General features: G+C 35.4%; 1 protein-coding gene across 18 annotated transcripts in view; it reads left to right on the top strand.

Moving 5' to 3' along the window:
• NTNG1 (netrin G1) overlaps positions 1-21,009 on the top strand; it is a 346,048-nt gene that overhangs the window by 5,386 nt on the left and 319,653 nt on the right. For all 18 annotated transcript variants that reach the window (XM_063599528.1, XM_063599527.1, XM_063599522.1 and 15 more), the window contains exon 2: positions 2,804-3,574. In XM_063599528.1, the coding sequence (XP_063455598.1) occupies positions 3,329-3,574 (246 nt within the window). In that variant the 5' untranslated portion in view covers positions 2,804-3,328. The remainder of the gene's footprint in view (positions 1-2,803; positions 3,575-21,009) is intronic.

The raw sequence follows: 21,009 nt of genomic DNA, 5'->3' as shown, positions 1-21,009 counted from the left end.
TCCATAATTATACTTTAATAACAAATTCCTGATTTTCAGAGGCTGCTTTTCCATTGTGTGTCATGGAAGTTCATAGATTTAATTTCTTACTAATTTGAAGTTAAGAGGATTTCCTTTGAAGTATATGTGACACTGAAAAGTAAGAAGACCCTGAAATGCAGGATACATAATGATAGTACAAATATAAAAATTAGAATGAAATCAAATAATTATGTTAAATAACAGCTTAGTGTCCCTCTGCTCCTGATCTGTAATACGCCGTGGTCAATATCTTTTTCTGTGTCAATGGGAGCTCATTAAATGTAAACTCTGCAGACTAACTGAGCCATGCCATATTAGTGCTTGCCAAAGCTTGACATTTTTAATACATTAATAATATGTCTGTAATGTAATGGAAAACTATTAATCACAACTGGTTATGTGCCAGAAATTTAAGCTATAATTGGCTGCCTCTTGTCAAGAATATCTGTTGCACAGTCCTGCAACTGCCTAATATTCAAATATCTTGCACTCTTCTGCATTTTTCCTTGTCAGTTCTCTAAATTCGATCAATGGTGTAGTCCATAATTCTGTGTAATGACCATCATTATAATCCTGGTATACTTTAATGAGAATTCGTTATATTGGGATTGCTGTTGTGCCAGGAGATAGCAAAGGGTTCACATATATTTCCTTAGTGTTCAAATTTTTCCTGTACAAATGTATGGTCACCCTTTATTTTGTGGTTGCAGTAATGCAAAATGTGGTTGAGGACAGAGTAACCGAGAATAAATGGATGAGGAGAATATCATTTGTTGGTTAAAAAAGAAAGTGAAGACTAATCTCAGGAAGCACTCAAATATATTTAAAGTGGTATTTTCAAACTAATATTAAAAATAAACACACAATGCTCACTCCATTCAAACTCAAAACAGTCAATTCCGGGTCTTCAAGATTATATCATTCTTGATAAATAAATTACTGTGTATTTGAAACTAAGAATTAAAGTTAATAATTTCTGACCTAATAGATTTTACACTGCTTCAGTTATAATGCCTCCATCCCCCGGCCCTTTGGAAAGTATTTGTTTCCTCTTATAAAAACTAGTAAACACAGTTGAAAAATTCATCTCAAAAATGTAAATTTGTATCATTTTAACACCTCAGATTATTAATTGTCAAATTGTTGGATGTGTCTGAAAATATCAACTTAAAATTACTAATGAATCTGAAAAAAAGCAGAAGGCTATAGTAGCCACAACACATGCTTCTCTGATTTTTTTCTTTTTAGCTTAAGATTTCAAAATGTGCTTTACCCAGTATAGTTTTTAGGTTACAAGGAAGAGGCTGATTCAAATCTGTAGTTTATACATATTTAGACAAACTACTAATTATTGCTTCATAGGAACTCAAATATTCAACACTTTTTCTATTAGAAAATATCACAAATTGCAGCTGTATGATAACATTTTATGAATTGAATATAATGAAAATTGCACTTGCATCCATAAAGCAATTATTATAAATTACTTTGCTATGGAAACACAATTCAACCATCTGTTGGCATTTCATAGTCTCTGTGGCTTAGTTCATTTTAAGATGGTACATTATTTAAATATAATGAATTCCCTTTATAAGATTGTTTGAAGATAGTGAACTTCCATATTTCAACTGTTTAATGTGAATTGAAGGGTCTATAATAGAATTTTCTAAAATTGTAGGCTTTTTTGTCCTTTTTGCATTGCTTAAAAATCAGTTAACTTTTAGACTATAAATATAAGTAATCTAATTAAGAAATTATACTTTTTAATACCTGGTTTCCAAATGTTAACATTTGTTTAGATTTGGATAGTGATCTCTAAACAGAAAAGTGGCCAGTTAAACTCACCAATGACTTGTAGCCATAGTTATGTCGGATGCATTATCAGTTAATCAGAAGTACTTTTACACAGTAATTTTTATTTTCTCTTAGAATTAGTGCCATATTGTTCTGCTTCATGGCCGTTAACTCACCCTCGGCTATTTTTATATGTGCATTTTAAATTGTGCGTTTTACTACAGAGCTTTTAGTTTTAAAGCAGCTTATAATATTCGCCTTTGGGACAAATTCTCTTCTGTTACAAAAAGTAACGGCAAATGCAGATGTAATGGCTATAAAAAGATGTAAAAATATAGAAAATTCTTATGAAAGGAAATTTTGCTCCTTTGGTTTTATTTTTGATTTTTTTTTTCAGAGAGCCAACTTATCTTTATTACTAAATGCAACTAAACAAAAGATGCTAAATTCTTCCAATGTAATGAGCAAATCCACAAGGACAGGCTCATGCCAACAATGCTGATTTTCACTCCAGCAAACAAAAGCTAAGAAAAGTACAAGGAATTTGGAGATTTTTAGGGTCTCTTTGCCAAGAGACAAAAGGGATATAAGTAGTTGTCATTTCTTTGTCATTATTATAAAAGCGCTCATTTACCCCATTGTTCTCTTGGAAGATTTTCTAGCACTGCAATGTATGAGAAATGTTCAAATCTAGCTGCTTGCTCTCAGTTTTGTCAAGATGGAAGTATAATTTTTGAAGTGAAAACCTGTAACTCACGCACACGTATCTGTCTTTGTTTTGGAAGAGTTAAATCCTTCATATTGAAATTCTCCCCAATGTGAATGATTTCCATGGTTTGCTCATTCCAGCAAAGCAGCTGAGTAAAGGTTATCTGTGTTACACCAATTTGCTTTATATTGCATCAGACCTCCAAAATGTCAACATATTGTACATTTCGTAATACATTGATTCTGGGACAATAACTCTTACTCTTATTGTTTCTAAAAGGGTGTTGGTGCCAGAAGAAAAGAATGATTGATGGGAAACAGACACCGGGCTATAGACACTCATCCTTTTGCTTCAGACACTGATATCTCAGCCTGCCTGAGCATCCCTTGTGAGCTGTGAACATTGAGGATCACTCAGGGTTATCGGATGTACAACGGGAGAGCCATCACTTTGCTAAATTATTATCTGCAGTTGGACATCTTTTACAAAAACCAAACTAGACCTGAGTCTAATAGATATGTTCTAAGACAAAGAAAAAGCTGCAAGTTGTTAACGCCTAACACACAAGTATGTTAGGCTTCCACCAAAGTCCTCAATATACCTGAATACGCACAATATCTTAACTCTTCATATTTGGTTTTGGGATCTGCTTTGAGGTCCCATCTTCATTAAAAAAAAAATACACAGACCTACCTACCCATACGCATACATACATATGTGTATATATATGTAAACTAGACAAAGATCGCAGATCATAAAGCAAGCTCTGCTTTAGTTTCCAAGAAGATTACAAAGAATTTAGAGATGTATTTGTCAAGATTCCTGTCGATTCATGCCCTTTGGGTTACGGTATCCTCAGTGATGCAGCCCTACCCTTTGGTTTGGGGACATTATGATCTGTGTAAGACTCAGATTTACACGGAAGAAGGGAAAGTTTGGGATTACATGGCCTGCCAGCCGGAATCCACGGACATGACAAAATATCTGAAAGTGAAACTCGATCCTCCGGATATTACCTGTGGAGACCCTCCTGAGACGTTCTGTGCAATGGTGAGGTAACCCTTTTGCATAAAATATTTCATATAAATAGGGTCTAATCGCATATGCATACAGATGTGGTGAGTGTGAAGACAATTCATGCAATAAGTTGAATCTGCAGGTGGCAGATTTGTGTTAACAGGCTAGTTTCTTTCTCAGTGGAGGCTTACACTGCCTGGAGTTACAATATGCGCAGGGTGATTGACGCCCTGGAAGGAACTTACTTTCCGCTTCCCTGAAAACCAATAGTTTCACTGAGGCAGGTACACTATAGCATATATTATAAAAGAAAAATTTCGATTGAAGGTTAAATTTTAGATTGGAGGTTGGAAATATGATTAGGTCATATCTGTCATGTTAAGGATAAAATGCATTGGCAAACCAACTTTAAAAACACAAATGTTTCTTCACATATGTGTATAAAGCCAGTCCTAAATTCTGTAGTTCAAGGAGAGACTAGATCTCATAATTATCTTCATCAGGAAGCTGCTATGATTTGGGAGTCCTTGGTTAGGAGATCAGCAAGAAAAGAAGTAGAGGAGAGAGGAACTAAAGCCTTGTGAGAAGTTTTTCCAGAAAAATCTTATTTGCCAACTCCCCTTATTGTCAAGGTCATAGTTTTCTATGTATATTTTAAAGATGACTTTTGGAATATAGAAAACTTATTTGCTGAAAAGCAAGGACTCAGCATATACAAATTCAGATACTTTTTTTTGATGAGCAAAGTTACAGAATTCTTTGTTCTGAAGGCTTATATAAGTCCTTTTTTGTCTGCATAGAAAGTTAAATACCGTGTGAAAAGGTAATATTGGAATAACACATTGAATTTTTAAGAAAGACATGGCTGACAATATTTCTATAAGTATTAGTAAAGAGGCTGGTGATTAAAATAGTATACATTAATGTGCTAAAGTTCAGATGGTGAGTTCATTTGGTTTGTTTTTTTTTATTATAGGTGGTTTTTATTTGATAGAAGAACTGCGATCCTGTTTTTCTCCACATAACAGATATAATTGTATGGCAGATTTTAATAATAATCTTACCTGACTATATTATCTTGAACCTGGCCTGGCATTTTCAGGATAGTGAAACTATTAATCAAAGTAGCATCTGTTCACAGTCCCCAGTGAGTTAAATTAGCATAAGATCATCTTAGACCTAGCACCATAAAAAAGGTTTTGTAACAGGAAACAATTTTGAGCAATAAAGAGTGTTTTCACCTTAAAGCTAAGGGCTTGCCATTTTTCAGAAGTGCCTTTGGGGACTGGTTTGAATTATAGTCTAAACCTGATTTTGTGGAGAGTGAGAAAAAGCGCTTGGCTATTAGGTGTCACTGTTACTAAAGTGCCCTGAAAGACTAAATATTTCAAAGAGAGGACCCGTCTCTATGGGAACAGGTATGTGCTTTGCAAAGAAGTTGCATTTTGGAAAGCAGAGACTTCCAGAGAAGGAGTTTATTCAAACACATTAGCAAAATCATAATAAATCTGTAAAGGAGCAGAGACATTTGTGGTGGCTTTATGTGAGGTCTTTAATAATTTCTCATAAAAGGTCAACTATAAGAGCTCATTACAAATCTGGATTGAAATTGCTGTTTGGGTGATAGGTTGTATAGTCTTCTACTCCTTATAGCAGAGGATGAGTTCCAGGCCAAGTCTGCATATTGTTAAGAACACTCTAGCTCTGTATATTGGTTTACATGACACTTGTAACAACATGTCCCTTCTGGAATTGTTTAATAATTTACAGATCTAAGTAAAATAGCAAATTTCCTTTCTCAGGGTGCTGTTTTCCCTCTCATAGGCCCTGTGTGATGTTTTCAAGGTGTGATTTGTGGGTGCAGCTTCCCTGATCTCAGTCTCTGGCCAGAGAATGCTTGCTCAGCACTGCTCCTGTCTGTCATGTTGAAGGGTTTACTTGGTGTCTTCAGCATGCCTCTTCCTCCCATCATGAGTGCAAAGGGCATGTTACGGATCTTCCCATGCCTGCCTTTCAAAGGGACATGGTCTAAGGTATTTAAACAAGTCCATTCCTCTCAGTCCATTGGCTAAGTGATGTTAGAGACCAAATGGGAAAAAAGAATTAAAATGATATCCCTGAGCTTTCTCAAGTGCAGTAATGTGGATACTATGTATGTTCACATGAAACTCCGTAGGACAGTCTTTAAAAGGCTGCATCTTAGTGTGATGCAGATATTTGGAAGCCCTGGTGGATGTAAACTTGTCATTGGACAGAATGGTTTTCCAAGGGAGAATGTAAGATTTGTGAAATGTTACCTATCAATGCTTAATTTGTATTCCTTAATATACATATGATAGGCATAACAAATTTAATAATCTATCCTTTAAATATATACCTTGTGACTATTTGTATGCATATTATATACCACGTCAATGGTAATGGCCTAATATAGCAACACTTCCACTCTGCAGTTTTGGATGTTCCATAAAACTCTTTAGCATAAGGATTCCTGACAGAAGGTTGGGAAACTGTCTCAGGATGCTGTCATATCAAACCTGTTTAGGTACTCCTTAGCCCAGGGTGTAATGGGGATTCATAAAGTCATTTGTGTTATGACTTATGCGTTCTCCCCTCCTTGACACTTGCATCCATACCTGCTCCCTCAGAGTCATTATGGCCTATTACATCAGGGGAGCTGCCACATGAGTACAGCCACTGCTTAGCCCCTATATGTAAATGTTTGCTGCAAAATTGTTTCAGTAATCACTTGTTCAGCTAGTGACACTCCTATTAGCTGTGGCTATAGCTGTTCTGAGCATCGAGGGAACATGTGCTGAGAGAAATGCCTATAATTCCCAGGGCCAATTTCTTTAATATAAAGTTGAAGTTCATTGACATTGCATTAAGAGTCTGTGTTGCTGCTTTTTTCATTGACTTCATCATTATATGCCAGTGACTATCCATGAATGTTGCATTTATTTTAATATAGAGTAAAATTTCAGGAAAAGAAGGAGCATATGGATTCCATTTAACAATAGATCTCTGCTTATTAACCTGGATGGCATACTTAATAAATCTTCAGTGTGAAGTACTTTAAAATTGTTCTATATTAATTGTACCAGTACTTATAAACATTAGTTTTTCAGGAACACACTGCCATTTCTATTAATCATAGTGGATAAGGAAGAGGAATATATATATATATGCACACACATATATATATATACACACACATACATATATATACACATACATATATACATATATACATACATATATACATACATATATACATACATATATACATGTATATACACATACATATATATAAATTGCATATATTGAAAACCGTATATTTTCTTTTTAATTTGATATATTCCTTTTGAGTTGATGATGGCTAAAGAAAATCTCTGTTTTTGTCAATGGGGAAGAATCTGAAGGGAAGGTGGGGGTTAACCCTTTTTTTAGGCTGGGAAAACACATTTGAATAGATCCTATCTTTTCAGCCACATTGAAAGCTTCAGGTGGCAGAGCTTTGTCAGGAAACACAGATCATCTAGTGACTACAATTTGTTTCAATTTGCATAAAGAGCAGAGAGGATGATCTGAACCTGTGTGTAAAGCTGAAGTGACAACACAAAGCTATGACTTTTTCTTTGTGTTTAGACAAACTTAGCTGTCATATCTTCCCGCACACACCAGTGGCTTAAAAATGGCAAAATTATCTGCAATTATCTCTAGCCTGCAGCTAATTTTCTGGATAAGTTAAACAGACGCTTTGAAAAGGAGCCTACAGACGGAAGAACTCATGTGTGTTTATACAATTTATGGCTCAGAAGTGCTGATCACTGTAGAAATGGAAGCCCTTGAGTGCTGCTATGGATTTCAGAGCCAATCAAAACTAAATTAGGAAACAAAGATTATTAAAAAGTCTTCTGTGCATGTAATTTTGGCATAATATTATGAGGTGGACATTAAATGTTTCCCTTGGAGACGTTCAGCATCATTAATGCAGCATGCCTTTAATTACAAGTAGACTCATATTACTAAAAAATTGGAGAAAATAAAGTACTCTGAGGTATAGTTAGCAATAACCTCATTATGTTTACTGAAATAATTAAAAGAAAAGGTATAATTTTTCTAAATAAAATGTCAGAATGTGAAATGAAAATGGATTTTACTTAGGAAATTTACTAATGTGTGCCTGTGCTCTCGATAGGCATTTATTCAAGTACCTTAACAGATCTATTAATGATCATTCCATATTGTGCTATTTCTAGATAGACTTCTATTATGAAAAAAACGTTAATTATTGTAAGCATTGTGGATAGAGCATATTTCATTATGTTCAAATGGAATTTACAGAAGTGGTACAAAGACTTTGTGTTTTGTGGTTTCAAAGGAACGCTGAGAGATGAGTGACTGGTAACTCATAGTCTCAGGGCTATCTATAATTTCAAGTTCTGATTTACCTTTGGCTCAGGTTGCCATCTGGTGGCTATCAGGTGACCCTTGAGAAATGAACTTGATAAACTCAGTTACATTTTCCATGACATGGAATTACTATCAATTTTCCAAAAACTGGAAATGACATTGATTTATATAATAATCAAATAATCTTAAAAATACACTCTGTTCACATCAAACATAATTCAGTAAATGAATGAAGTTTTAGTAACAGTGACACCTTTCATTTGAACTGATTTATCCCTTAATTATGCCAAAATGGAATTTTTAAAATCCTTCAGTTCTTTCATTATTAACACTTCCTTGTTATTAGTTCATTATTTAGACTTATTTCTTAGAAAAGTTTAACTCATGTTTGGAATGAATTAAGTTCCAAGGAAATCAGTCTTTCTCATATACCACTATATAGTCTACGGCCATACCACCCTGAACGCGCCCGATCTCGTCTGATCTCATATACCACTATATCAAGTATTTCCTTTTTGAGGAGCCTACAATAGCTCCTTACTATCTATTGCATCATGTCTAAATTACTCTACCTGTTTTTTGAATTTGGGTGCATACAGCCTATCGTCCACTACTTCTCATCAGGACTCTATAGCATCTCCAGGGGACTGTGGCTGGCAATCTGATTGGAAGGGGACAACTGGATTTGAGTTGAAACTGCCTTGGCATAGCATGCATGGCTTGTTGGAGAGGTCTTAGGAAGGAGCTGATGAAGATTATGGCAAATGTAACAAAACCTAAAACCACCTCATGTCATTTATTGTCCCAGATAGTGTGCGTAAGTGCTCTTTGTTGAGCTAATGCCTCACAAACATTACTGCAAACCATTGTTTGCAGAGTGAAGTGAACAGAGCATTCAGCACATGCAAAACTTAGTGGTGGTGGAGATAACTAATGTAGAATAATATATGGTCATTGCGGCCAACAGAAGTAGAGTCCTGAGCAAAATTAATACAAAGTAGTGTGTATACAGAGGGTAGAAGAATAGAGAAATAAGACCAGCACTCAGAATTTAAAGGTGAAATATTATTTTGCAACATGTCAAAGGGCCACTTGGAAAATACTATCTGGTAGCCAAATGCCAGAAAAGGAGAGAAAATATTAAACAGTGCCAGAAAGGGAGAGAAAATAAGGCTGGGTTGGCCAAGTACAGTGGCTGACACCTGTAATCCCAGCACTTTGAGAGGCTGAAATGGGTGGATCTCTTGAGCCTAGGAGTTCAAGACCAGCCTGGGCAACAGAAAGAAACCCCATCTCTATAAAAATTAGCCAGACATGGTGACATGCGCCTGTAGTCCCAGCTACTTGGGAGGCTGAGGTGGGAGGATCTGTTGAGCCCAGGAGGTCAAGGCAGCAGTGAGCCAAGATCATGCCACTGCACAACAGCCTAGGCAACAGAGCAAGACCCTGTCTCAAAAAAAAAAAAAAAAAAAAAAAAAAAAAAAAAAAAAAAAAAACTGGGTGGAGCAGATGGTGGCACAGTGTTTTAATGACTGCCTGGTGTCCTGGTTAATGGTAGACGACTTCTTCTATCTGGCAGATATAGCCAGGATGGAAGAGGAACAAAATAATAAAGAACCTGATATATATATGTATCAGGTTGGAATATATATATGTATATATATTTCAAATATGCATATATAGTTATTAATTTAAGAGATACCAGAGTATGTTGAGTAAAACAAATATGGCTTATCTACCTGGAACTCCAATTTCACATTAAGATTAGGGGAAACATTTAACCGAATGCAGAGATGCAACATTTTTAAAGGTGAAACATGAGACCTCAAAATAATGAATGCTTTGCAGTGGAATACTGAAGTTACCTCCTTCAGTCCCCCAGGAGATAACCTTGTCTGCTTTTAATCTAGAGGATCATCACTTGTAAAGTGTGAGAAGCATTGTCCTAAAGCATCAGTCTCTCTGGACTGTTTTGAACTATAATGAGAATATTCTCCAGAATTTTGGAAGGCTTGCTCTGCTTTTCTTTGATTTTTGTTTTGTTTTGTTTTGTGTTTAACATAGGCTTTAGGATGGTTTCTTGATCGTCTGATTTTGAGGACTAGTGTTATCACCATGAAGCCTCATGTCATCTCTTGTCTCTAGGAGGACAAGCAGAAGACATTTCTTCTGTTTGGCATAGTCCGTGCTCTTCTCCACTTACTCTGATGCCACCTATCTTTCAATGTCTAGCTCAAGTTAATTTCAGGTCATATCATTCTCTTGACTTTTTAACTCATGTTAAATCTCTCTCTCTCTCTATCTCTATCTATCTCTCTATCTCTCTATCTAATATGTATAGATCTCTATATCTAGATAGACATATATAGTAGCCAGCACTGCCTGTGTACTCAACTGTACTCCACCATTTAGCACCTCATTAGATCTTATTGATTTATATACCCACATACACATTCGTTTCATGTTTACTGTATTCTGACTCTTTAAGTGGGTCACTACTCTTTAAGTGGGATGATATGTGAGAGAGCCACCACACTTGCTAATGCATAGTAGGAATTCACTAAAGACTATATATTATATTGTTTTTTATTCCTTATAGCATTTAACATACTCCAAGGCAGCAAATAAATGATAACATGGTTCTAGCTAATTAATTGATTTGAATATTTTAAAGTCATGCACTACATAATGATGTTTTGGTAAATGAGGGACTATTTATACTACAGAGGTCTCATGAGATTAAAATGCTGTATTTTTACGTACTTTTTCTATGTTTAGATAGATTTAGGTTCGCAAATACTTAACATCATGTTATAGTTTCCTATAGTATTCAGTATAGTGACATGGTATACAGGCTTGTAGCCTAGGAGCAATAGACTATACCATACAGCCTAGGTATGTGTAGCAGGGTATACCATCTAGATGTGTGTGTAAGTACACTCTATGATGTTCACATAACAACAAGATCACCTAATGACACATTTCTCAAAATGTATCCCTGTCGTAAAGTGACACGTGACTGTATTTGATTACCGTAATGTTTTCTATTTCTCGAGCACATTTATCATAAATCTAATGTTTTCCTCTGTAAATTAAGAGACAACTAGCAAAATTTAGCTACTGTACTTGGGCAGCTTATGCTGCTCTCAGAAAAGAAATTGTAGAGGCAAAATCTACTCTGAACTCAGATACTGAAATCTCTCTCTCTTTCTGTAGACTATATATGAGAATTTTTTTCTATTTCTAATTAAATATAGGAGGTTTGGTATGTGAGGAAATAAGAATCTGTTTAGATAAAAAAGGCTATCCTGATATATGTTCAACACAACATTATAACCAACGGAAAAAAGAATGAAAATATCATCAAGATATCCAAGTGGAAGGCAATTAAATAAAATATTGTATAGCCACATAATAGAATATGTATAGCTATTAAAGTAATATTTCTGAAGGATATATAATGAGAAAAATAAACATGGAAAACATAATAGTAAATTTGTTTAAAGAATGATATGGCAAAATGATTTCAATGTTGTGTATGTTTTTAGGATGTTGAGCTCATTGTATTGTATTTAATTGAGGCTAAAAATTGAGGGCTACATTCCTGTGTGGTCCAGGGACAGAACTGCCATTGAATGTATACTCCGTGTCAGTCATGGGGAAAGAGGTGTCAGGCAACTTAGGCAGGTCCCACTCTCTGGTCATTGCTCTCTTTTGTCTGTGCTTCTGGAGGAAGAAGGAAGGTAGCCTTGACCACATGGTATTAAGCGAAGTCAGGCCATCTCTTTGGAAGCAATAAGCTGAAGATGAGTAAATTACACCTTGTAAACTATACCTGTGGCTTTAAAATTTGCATTAAATCGATCCACAGTGAGAAATAGATTTTATGTTGGAACACAGTAAACACACACTTATCCCCACACACGGCCAAAACAAAAGCTTCACAAAACAGAGCTTACACTTTCTATGTGTTATGGCCTCTGATATTTTTTCTTCCATTATATTCTTTTCTCTTATTTAACAACTAAGTGGAAAGTATATACTGATTATGATCCACAAATTATATGTAGCATTGTTTTTGAAACTTGAATAAGTGGAAAAATACTGTACCAAACATTGCATAATGTCCTTTTTTAAATTGAACATGTAGTTTTTGAGATAAACTGTTGTGTAGTATTCTACCATATGAATATCTCTTCAGCCAGCCTTCTATTCCTAGGCATTTCAGTTTTTTGGATTTTACACTCTAAGGTTCTTGATTGGTGTTGTCAAATTGTCCACCAGAAAGATAGAGAAAGATAGTTAACAATTTGTACTTCTACCAGCATGTTATGCAAATATGCTAGTCATTAGATCCTCATCAATACTGCACATTATATTCTCACATTTTCTTCCACTAAAAGGCCTTAGCAAATAAATGAGGATATGGAGTTTAACCAAAAGAGTAATGACAAAATTATCTTATTCCCACCATCTGTTTTCCTAAGGTTATAATGTTTTAAATTTGAGATTGATATAGAGACATATTTGAAGGTAAAAATGGCATTTCATTTTTTTTAAAGATGCATTTATTGAGAGGGTTGATTTTTAATATGTTTCTTGGCTATTTAAATTTCTTTATTTCTAACTGTAAGAGTTTTAACTCCTTTGTACTTTTTGCCTCTTGGATTCTAACTTTTTACTAAAGCCAAAAATTAATACTTATTTATATATATGTAATATTTGGACCTTTTACAAAAACTCCATTTTCTGTCAGCATAATCCATTCAAAATATGAATATCTTTTTGCCATAGAACAGATATCATTTCAGAGACTTTTCCACACTCCTCATTTTGTGGAAATGTTATGTGTTTCTGCACTGGATTTTGGTGGTAGAGACATAATCTTAGGGCTGGGAAAGATTCATCTGAGTGCCTGCTTCTGTCTTTTGTTCCTATTATAAGAACTTAGCTAAGTTGTCATTTACTCTCAGGCAAAGCATCCTTTCCACTTAGAATCAGTCCCTTTGAAAAAAGTTGAATCCTAAAACATAATTCCTTGTATAAAACTGCTGGTATGGAATCTGCTCTGGTTTTAATTCACCAGTCTAATTGGCAGGCTGGTTTTTTGTGTGCCATTTAAAAATTTCAGAGTTTCTTTTCTTACAAAAGGGGAAAATGATGAAATTTGTTTCATAAGCATAATATTGGAAAAAACTTACTGAGATCGGCAGCTTGTAAATTTCTTTTCACCTTGCTAGGAATAGATAGATTCATATAGTATCTATTCCATGAAAATTAAAGATGTGAGCTGAGGAAAAAACAGAATTGGTTTCTCTTTGATCTGCTTTGAAGCTGACTTCTAACATATTAAATGAAGAATTGAACTAAGTGTTGCTCCAGTACAAAGAAATAGCCCTTTTGTTTCAGAGAGTTGATGTCCATTGAGAAGTCCAGCTGCCGACATTATCATGAGGCCATATCTGCACAGTGATTTTTCACCGTCATATGTGACATTTTGTTGCTTTCCTGTTGCTCCCTTTCCTTCTTGGAAATTGTAAAATGAAGAAATCAAGTACACTTCCAAACAATTTCTAAGCGTGGTCTGGAAACTTGTCTTGTGTTTCAGCAATGTTGTCATGGTTCCTCTATAGTGATTCGTATGAAGGAAAAAATTATAAACTGGTAGAAAAGATTAGACAAGTGTAAGGAATATGAAGCCTGCCGAGAAGTTAAAAGACTGTTCTAGAAAAAGAATTCTATATTTCAAAGAAAGATATTTTAGAGTGTGCATAGGTGCCAGAAGACATGAATGTGGGATGTGTAAAACTATAAATTGTCTGCCAGATATGGAGAGCTGAGATTTGTAGGTCATATGAAGGTTATACCAAAGGGCCTCAATTTTTTTTAAAATGACATTCAAAATTTTTGGATTCCTCTGTGGGTCAGAGTAGACTGAGGTCATTCATGTTGTGGACCGTCTGCATGCTCTCTCAAGAGAGAACAGAATCCAATGTGTGTGGTCTGCATAACTTACAGAAGAAGATGTGTGCATGACATAGAGAAAATGAGTTGGTGGCCAATATGCTAATCTGAGGTTGGTTGTTGATGCCTGGGCCACTCCATATGGGTTTTTATTTCAAAGTTTAGAAAGACTAATCTTATATGAGGTGTTAGGGAGCATACTCATCAATGTGGCTACTATCTGGCTCAGAATCATGTTCTATTTAGCCATCACGGGAGACAGTGCTTTTATAGTGCCGAGCATGGTGTGATGCATATAGGAGTAGTTACATGCTTGTTGAATTGAACTTTGTGCTATATTTTTACAAATAATACTTGTAGCTGATATTTATGAAGAACTTACATGGTGTCATGCACTGTATTGAAAGCTTGGACTGTGTTGGTTCTTATAATCCTCAGTCCTGTCTTATCCTTACTCACCAGAGTAATTGGAGCCTGAGGTTAAATAATTATTCTAAATAAGTAGTGCAAACAGGATATAAACCCACTCTGACACCTACGTTCCACTCTTAAACTATTCTATTCCTCCCCTAATTTTATTTGCAGCATATGGAATAAGACCATAGTGAAAACCTTTTTTAAAAAATCAAATTTTTGATTTGGGCTGTGAGCTACAATACTATGATTTTGTTATTTAAAAAGCCTTTCATCTGAAATAACCTCAGAAAATTGGATTGTGTAAACAGAGTGTATGGAAGGTTGAAAATACATATTACATGATGAGTGTCTTCATTCAGGGATAAGAGAACTGATCAACAGTGTTTGTTTCCATTCTTGCTTTCTTTTCCATTAACGTGTTCATATAAATGGAAATAAGCTGTTAGAAATCATAGAGAGCGGAGTACATATTGTATTCATCATGTAAAAAACAGAATAATAAGTCAGCAACTGTTGGCTAGTTAACAAAATCATATTCTTGTGGGTGAGGTGTTGAGAAAAGTAGTTAGTGTGATGCTTTTGTTTTGTTTTTGGTTTTTTACAGTATCAATAACAACTGTTATCATATAGCCAACTGCCTACATGCTGTCTCTACTTGGATGTCTAGTAGGCAGTTTAAACTTAATGTGTTTATTATAGAACTCTTGATTTCTTCTTCCTAAATCTATTCTGCCTCTAGTATTTCCCATATCTGTAAATGGAAACTTATATTCATCTAGCTGCTGAAGATGAAAAATCTAAGAATCCTCCTTAACTCCTTTATATCCCTCACAACATATATTAGCAAGTGCTGTTAGCAAAATTGTCAAGATATATTGCAAATCCAACCACTTTTTACCTTCTCCACTGCCAACAGCCAGGTTTCAACCAGCTGTGTCTCTAGGCTAGACTCCTGCAGTATCTCCTAACTGGTCTCCCTGCTTCCTACTTTTGTCCAACTATCAACATCATTTATATACTACATAATATAAGCTATTATAAAATAGAGACGTATGTAACATAATAATGTATGTGTGTGTATAATTTAAAAAATCTCAGCCAGTCTGACCCTTTCCTTGTTCATTTTTTCTTGTAACTTTGTGTCCATTCAACATCATATGCTAACCCTTACTACTGCCTGGAACTTCCTATCTAATCTGGCTCCTGCATGCCTCTCTAACCTCCACTGTCATTGCTCCCACCTTGCTCAGTCCTCTCCAGCTGCACCCTCTTGCTGTTCCTTGTAACACTGTTTATTCCTGCTTCTTTGCTTGGATCTGCATTCTCAATATCTTCCTATAGTTTTTTCCTAACTTTTATTCAGGTCTCCACTTAAAAAACCTCAAAGGGGCCTACCTGACCACCCTATTGAAATGCATCCTCTGAATTTTTTATGGGGATTATAGTAAAAATATTTACAAACTCGGACAGCACAAACACTGACCAATCAGAAGAGATGACAATGGTTTTACTCCTTACAGGCCACTTTCTGACTATCAGACTATAACTGATATCTCATAGGTTATATATTTGCTCATTTATTTATATCTCTTTTCCCCTCCAGAATACAAGCTCCAAAGGGTAGGAACTGTGTTTCGTAGTGCCCATAGTAGAGCCCCATAAACATTTGTTAAATGAATGAATGAACCGTTAAACAGAGATATATTTGTTTGAACATAACCTTCATATCAAAGATTATTGCTCTGATATACACAAGGTCTTCGGGGTATTGGCTGTGCTGGAGGCCCTTATCTCTTAAAGGTCCTTAACCTTTAGCTTTATTTTTCAATTAAAAATATTTTAAGGTACATAAGCAGTATAATAAATACACGTGCAACCACAACTTATAGGCCGGGTGTGGTGGCTCATGCCTGTAATCCCAGCACTTTGGGAGGCTGAGGCAGGAGGATCACTTGAGGTCAGGAGTTTGAGACCAACATGGCAAAACCCCATCTCTACTAAAAATACAAAAATTGGCCAGGTGTAATGGTGTGCACCTGTAATTCCAGCCACTTGGGAGGCTGAGGTACGAGAATCACTTGAACCCAAGATGCAGTGGTTGCATGAGTTGAGATCGTGCCACTGCACGCCAGCCTGGGTGACAGAGGGAAACTGTGTCTCAAAAAAAAAAAGAAAAAAAGAAAAAACACCAAAAAAACCTCCACGACTTATGATTAACAATGATAATGTTATATTGTTTTTGTTAGAATTTAAAAAAAAAAAAGATATCACTGACAGAGTTGAAATAATCTTTGTCCCTATTTCCCTAAGAAGAAATCAGTATCTTGCATTGCTGTATTTCCTTCTAGTCCATGCTTTTATGCTTTTATACATGGATTATGTGTTCAAAAATAACACATACTTTTGATTTTGGATTTTTTTAATGTTACCATCCTGGAAAAAAAAAAACTATTCTGTAACTTGCTTTGTCATTCAATGTTATATTTGTAAATTATCCATTTGATCTATATGATCATGTTAATACTATATATATGTACATATGTATGCATATGTATATATTTCATTGTATAAATACATAACTCATTAATGGAAATTTAGGAAGTTTCTTTTCTTATTTTTAGTTTTTGCAATTACAAGCCACTCTACAAGAAATATCCTTGCACCAAACTCTTGGTGTGTATGAGCAAGTTTTATTTTGTTTTTCCCAAGGAATGCACCCCAAAGACAATCTGTTGGACTGTAGAGTATGAACATTTTCGTCAAATGGGGATGCACTACTTTGAACTCCTATCAACAGATTTTAAGTATTCTCCTTAATAAGTTTTGTCGTGTTTATTGATATGCTTCCTCTTATTATGTAATTACTATATTAAGAAATCATGTTTCTCTTATTTTCTTAGCTGTCAGGAATAGATTTTATGATGTATCATGGTAACCACAATTAACTTAGAATTTTTCGTAAAACTCTATGTACTATGCCTCTTAATGTCTCATTTTTGTTTTAATTATTTAATAATAAATCACTTGGAAGTTGTATAAGCATCACCAATAAATATTTAGAATGGCAAAATAACAGAAAGAAGCATGAAATTTGGATAAATAAACATTGAGCTAAATTATGAGCAAATTTCTTTGACTAGAACTTTACACAGGGGGCAACAAATTTTAAGAGTGGCACCTTACATCTGGCCACCCAAATTGAAAGATATACTCTGACCTATACAATTTGTATAAAAGTCCCTCTTTTAAAATTTTTAATACTTAGCCATATATAAATTTTTTCCCAAATTTACCGTCTTCATTACTAGACTATAACAATAGCCTTATAATGCTTTAAAACTGGAAGTCTTTTTGCTTACTTTGCAAGATGATATATAAATATTGCATCATCCATCACTGGAATAACTTGTCTCCTAGATGAAAACCTGAGGGTGATGTGTAACTGTAATAAATTTGGACAGCAAGGAAGGGTTCTATTTCCAATTAAAACCACAGCCAGGAAGTTTACATTTAGACTGACAAGGGAGGTAGATCAGTACACATTTTGTACATCTTCTTGTTTGTTCAGGGGGAATTGGGGGATCTTTTAAGAGTAGCAATGATAAGTCTTTACATTTCTTTATGACTTCATAATAAAGAGTCAATTGTCCCTTCTTGAAAGGAAGTTTCTGGGATCAGAAGCTTTTTGGGTTTTTAGACATTTAGAGTCAGGTGTTCTGAAGTGCCATGTCTAACATGGGGAAGTGCATACCTTTATGGATATTTTATTTGGATTTAAACAGGTCTGAAGGTTCAAGATGTATGTCAGTCAAGTTATTTTACTTCTTTGTTTTGAAAAATAATAAGATTATGTACTTAGCACAGGGCCTGGCATATAGTAAATACTCAATAAATATTAATTATCTTTATCATTGTGATTATCATTTATGTTGCTAAAATGTACAAGTCCTTCTGATGCTTATTTTCTGCTTTGAATGAATCTTCTGAAGGTTTTCCTATTAGTTTCCCTTTCTGAAATGTGTCTGGCTTTCCTGGATGTTACTAATGGCAGCTAGTAGCTAACTGCTTGTGAGGTTCAGGCTCCAAGTAAGGTATTTAAAATCAAAATAATTTCACAACTGTGATTTTAAATTAAACGAAATGTATTCTAAATAACACAGAATTAAAATAATCACTCATGGATACAATGACATTTGCACTGAGATTATATTGGCTCGGTGTTTTAACAACTGCTTTAGAAATGTCTACGAACGATGTAATAACTATTTCTGAAAACAAAGAAAGCTAACAAAATAAACAATTGTGCAAATAAATTAAAGCTCTTTTTATTAATGACATATTGGAATAGGCTCAATATGTTGGCTCTCATAAAGGCATAGCAAGTGAGAGGAATTCCTGCTGCATGGGAAATGGGAATGCTAGGTTCTAAATCAATTATTTTGGCTGCCATATTATCCATATTATCCCCTTCCTCAAAAGCATCCAATGGATTTCCGTCACACTGCTACTCAACAAAACAAAACATTATTAGATGGAACCTTAGCTCCATAATTTCTACTCACTCCAGTTGCATTTTTTACTTCACAGCGTGTTCAATTAGAGACAGCAACAAGTTGCATTATCAAGGTGACTGTGAATTAAAAAGAGGTGCTATTTCCTTCCAATACATGTAGCTTTGTACTGTGGCTTGAGGAAGGGAGAGGAGGCTGGATCTCAGCCTCCACCTCTAGCTTCATTGGACTTCCTTGTGCTGGTCACAGCCTGGCCAACAGTGCCTGCTGGTCCCAAGCACCATGCAGGCCTCACAATTATAACTTGATTTTGTGCAGGACTCATACTACATTCTGGAAAGAGAACCATGAAGGGTGAAAAAGCTGTTGTAATCCATACAGAAACTTTGTTGATGTGACCATTGGGTGATAAAAGTAACAAGTGTTAGTAATTTAACTTACTGAGTACCTGTTATGTGCAAGGTACTGAGCTAGAGGTACAAAAATGTGCAAAACAGACTTATTCCCTAACCTCTTGGAGCTCATAGCGAAAGCAGAGAGAAATACTTAAATAAGTACACCAGTAACTACTACTGTGATAAACACTTCAAAGAAGAAATTTAAGCTCCTATGAGAGTATGTAATCTTAATGCTGGTGATGTCAGGAAAGTAAAGACCATTGTTCTTGAGGAAAATATGAACGTTGTCAAATGCTAGATTTGTGCAGTAATGGTTTTGGTTTTGCATCTACATTTTTACAGCTGTTAGAAACAAAACGCTTGTTCCTCAGTGCCACAAAGAAATAGCACTCAAACATAAATTTAATTTTCTCAGCAAGGCAATTTTTACTTCTATAGAAGGGTGCAACTTGCGACTGAATAATGGCGAGAGCATACCTAGACAAGGGAGGGGAAGGGGTTCTTATTCCTGACGCTGTGTGGTTCCCCTGTTGGCTAGGGTGGGACCGCACAGTCTAAGCTAATTCCGATTGGCTATTTTAGAGAGAGCAGGGACAGGAGCCAGAGTGGGGTGAGTAGTTTGGCGGGAAGGGCGGTTACAGAACAGGTGACTCAGGATGATTCAGGTCAGAGAAGGTGACCAGGAGTGACTCAGGATGGAGCAAGTGACCAGGGGTGACTCAGGTCAAAGCAGGTGACCAAGGAAACAGATGTGAACTACTGATTAGAACTAGCAGGAAAGCTGTTTACTGAAACTAGAGGCAAGGGGCGAAGAGAACCAGGAAGTTAAACTTTAAAATGGAGAATCAAAGAATAAGAGAGCTGAACATACTGACATACTGATTCTTTGAAGAGAAACTTGGAATTCACTATATCTAACAGCGTTTAAGACATGCAACTTTATTATTAAAATTCCTACATTAAAATAGCTTTGCTGTTATAAGACGAAAAATCCGTAACTCCTTTTTGTCACTGAAACTGTGTTTTTAAGTTAATTAAAGAGCAAGTTTTCTTAGCAATGCAACTGCCCTCTTGTAGTAGGTAATTCTCCTTAACAATGCACTCACCATTTCATTTTGTAATTATTAGTTACTAGTCTGCCCCCCACATCAGATTGTAAGCTCCTTGCAGACAGAAATGAACCTGTGTTCTCTATTGTATCCCTGGCAATTAAGTATAGTGCCTGATACATAGTGAGCCCTTAATATCTAAGCATGGAATGAAGAATCCTTCTACCCTGTCTGCTTTCCTAAATTTCTGCTCTCCACTTTCACTCTTTCATTTTAATTATTGTCCGTCAATAATCTTTTCTGCCACATTTTTCTTATTTCCAGTGACTTTGCCATTATTTATTATATCAAAGTAACCTCATGAAGAATCTGGCAGAAGGTGATACTTGGGGCTGTTTTGTGGGAGTATTTAGTGGTTTCTCTCCACTGTGAAGTCCCTACGTTGTGTTCCCTAAGTGTTCTCTAAACAGTTAGTTTAGTGCTGCATGTATTTATGAAATTCCTTGCTCTGTAGAGCCCTGGGCTGGGCATAATGGGAGATAACAATGACAGACTGGCCTCTGCCTTCAAGAAGCTTTATAAAGTAAATAATTATTTACAAAGAAGAAACAAATATTATGCCAGCACTACATGTAAATAGCAATGGGAACACAGAAAGAAGCAGTTCATTGCAAACTCAGAGGGATCAATGATAGCTTCATAAAACCAGAAGG

The sequence above is a fragment of the Pan paniscus genome, chromosome 1, assembly GCF_029289425.2.
Source record: "Pan paniscus chromosome 1, NHGRI_mPanPan1-v2.0_pri, whole genome shotgun sequence".
NCBI classification, from domain to species: domain Eukaryota; kingdom Metazoa; phylum Chordata; class Mammalia; order Primates; family Hominidae; genus Pan; species Pan paniscus.
This window is presented reverse-complemented; position numbering and strand designations above follow the sequence as displayed.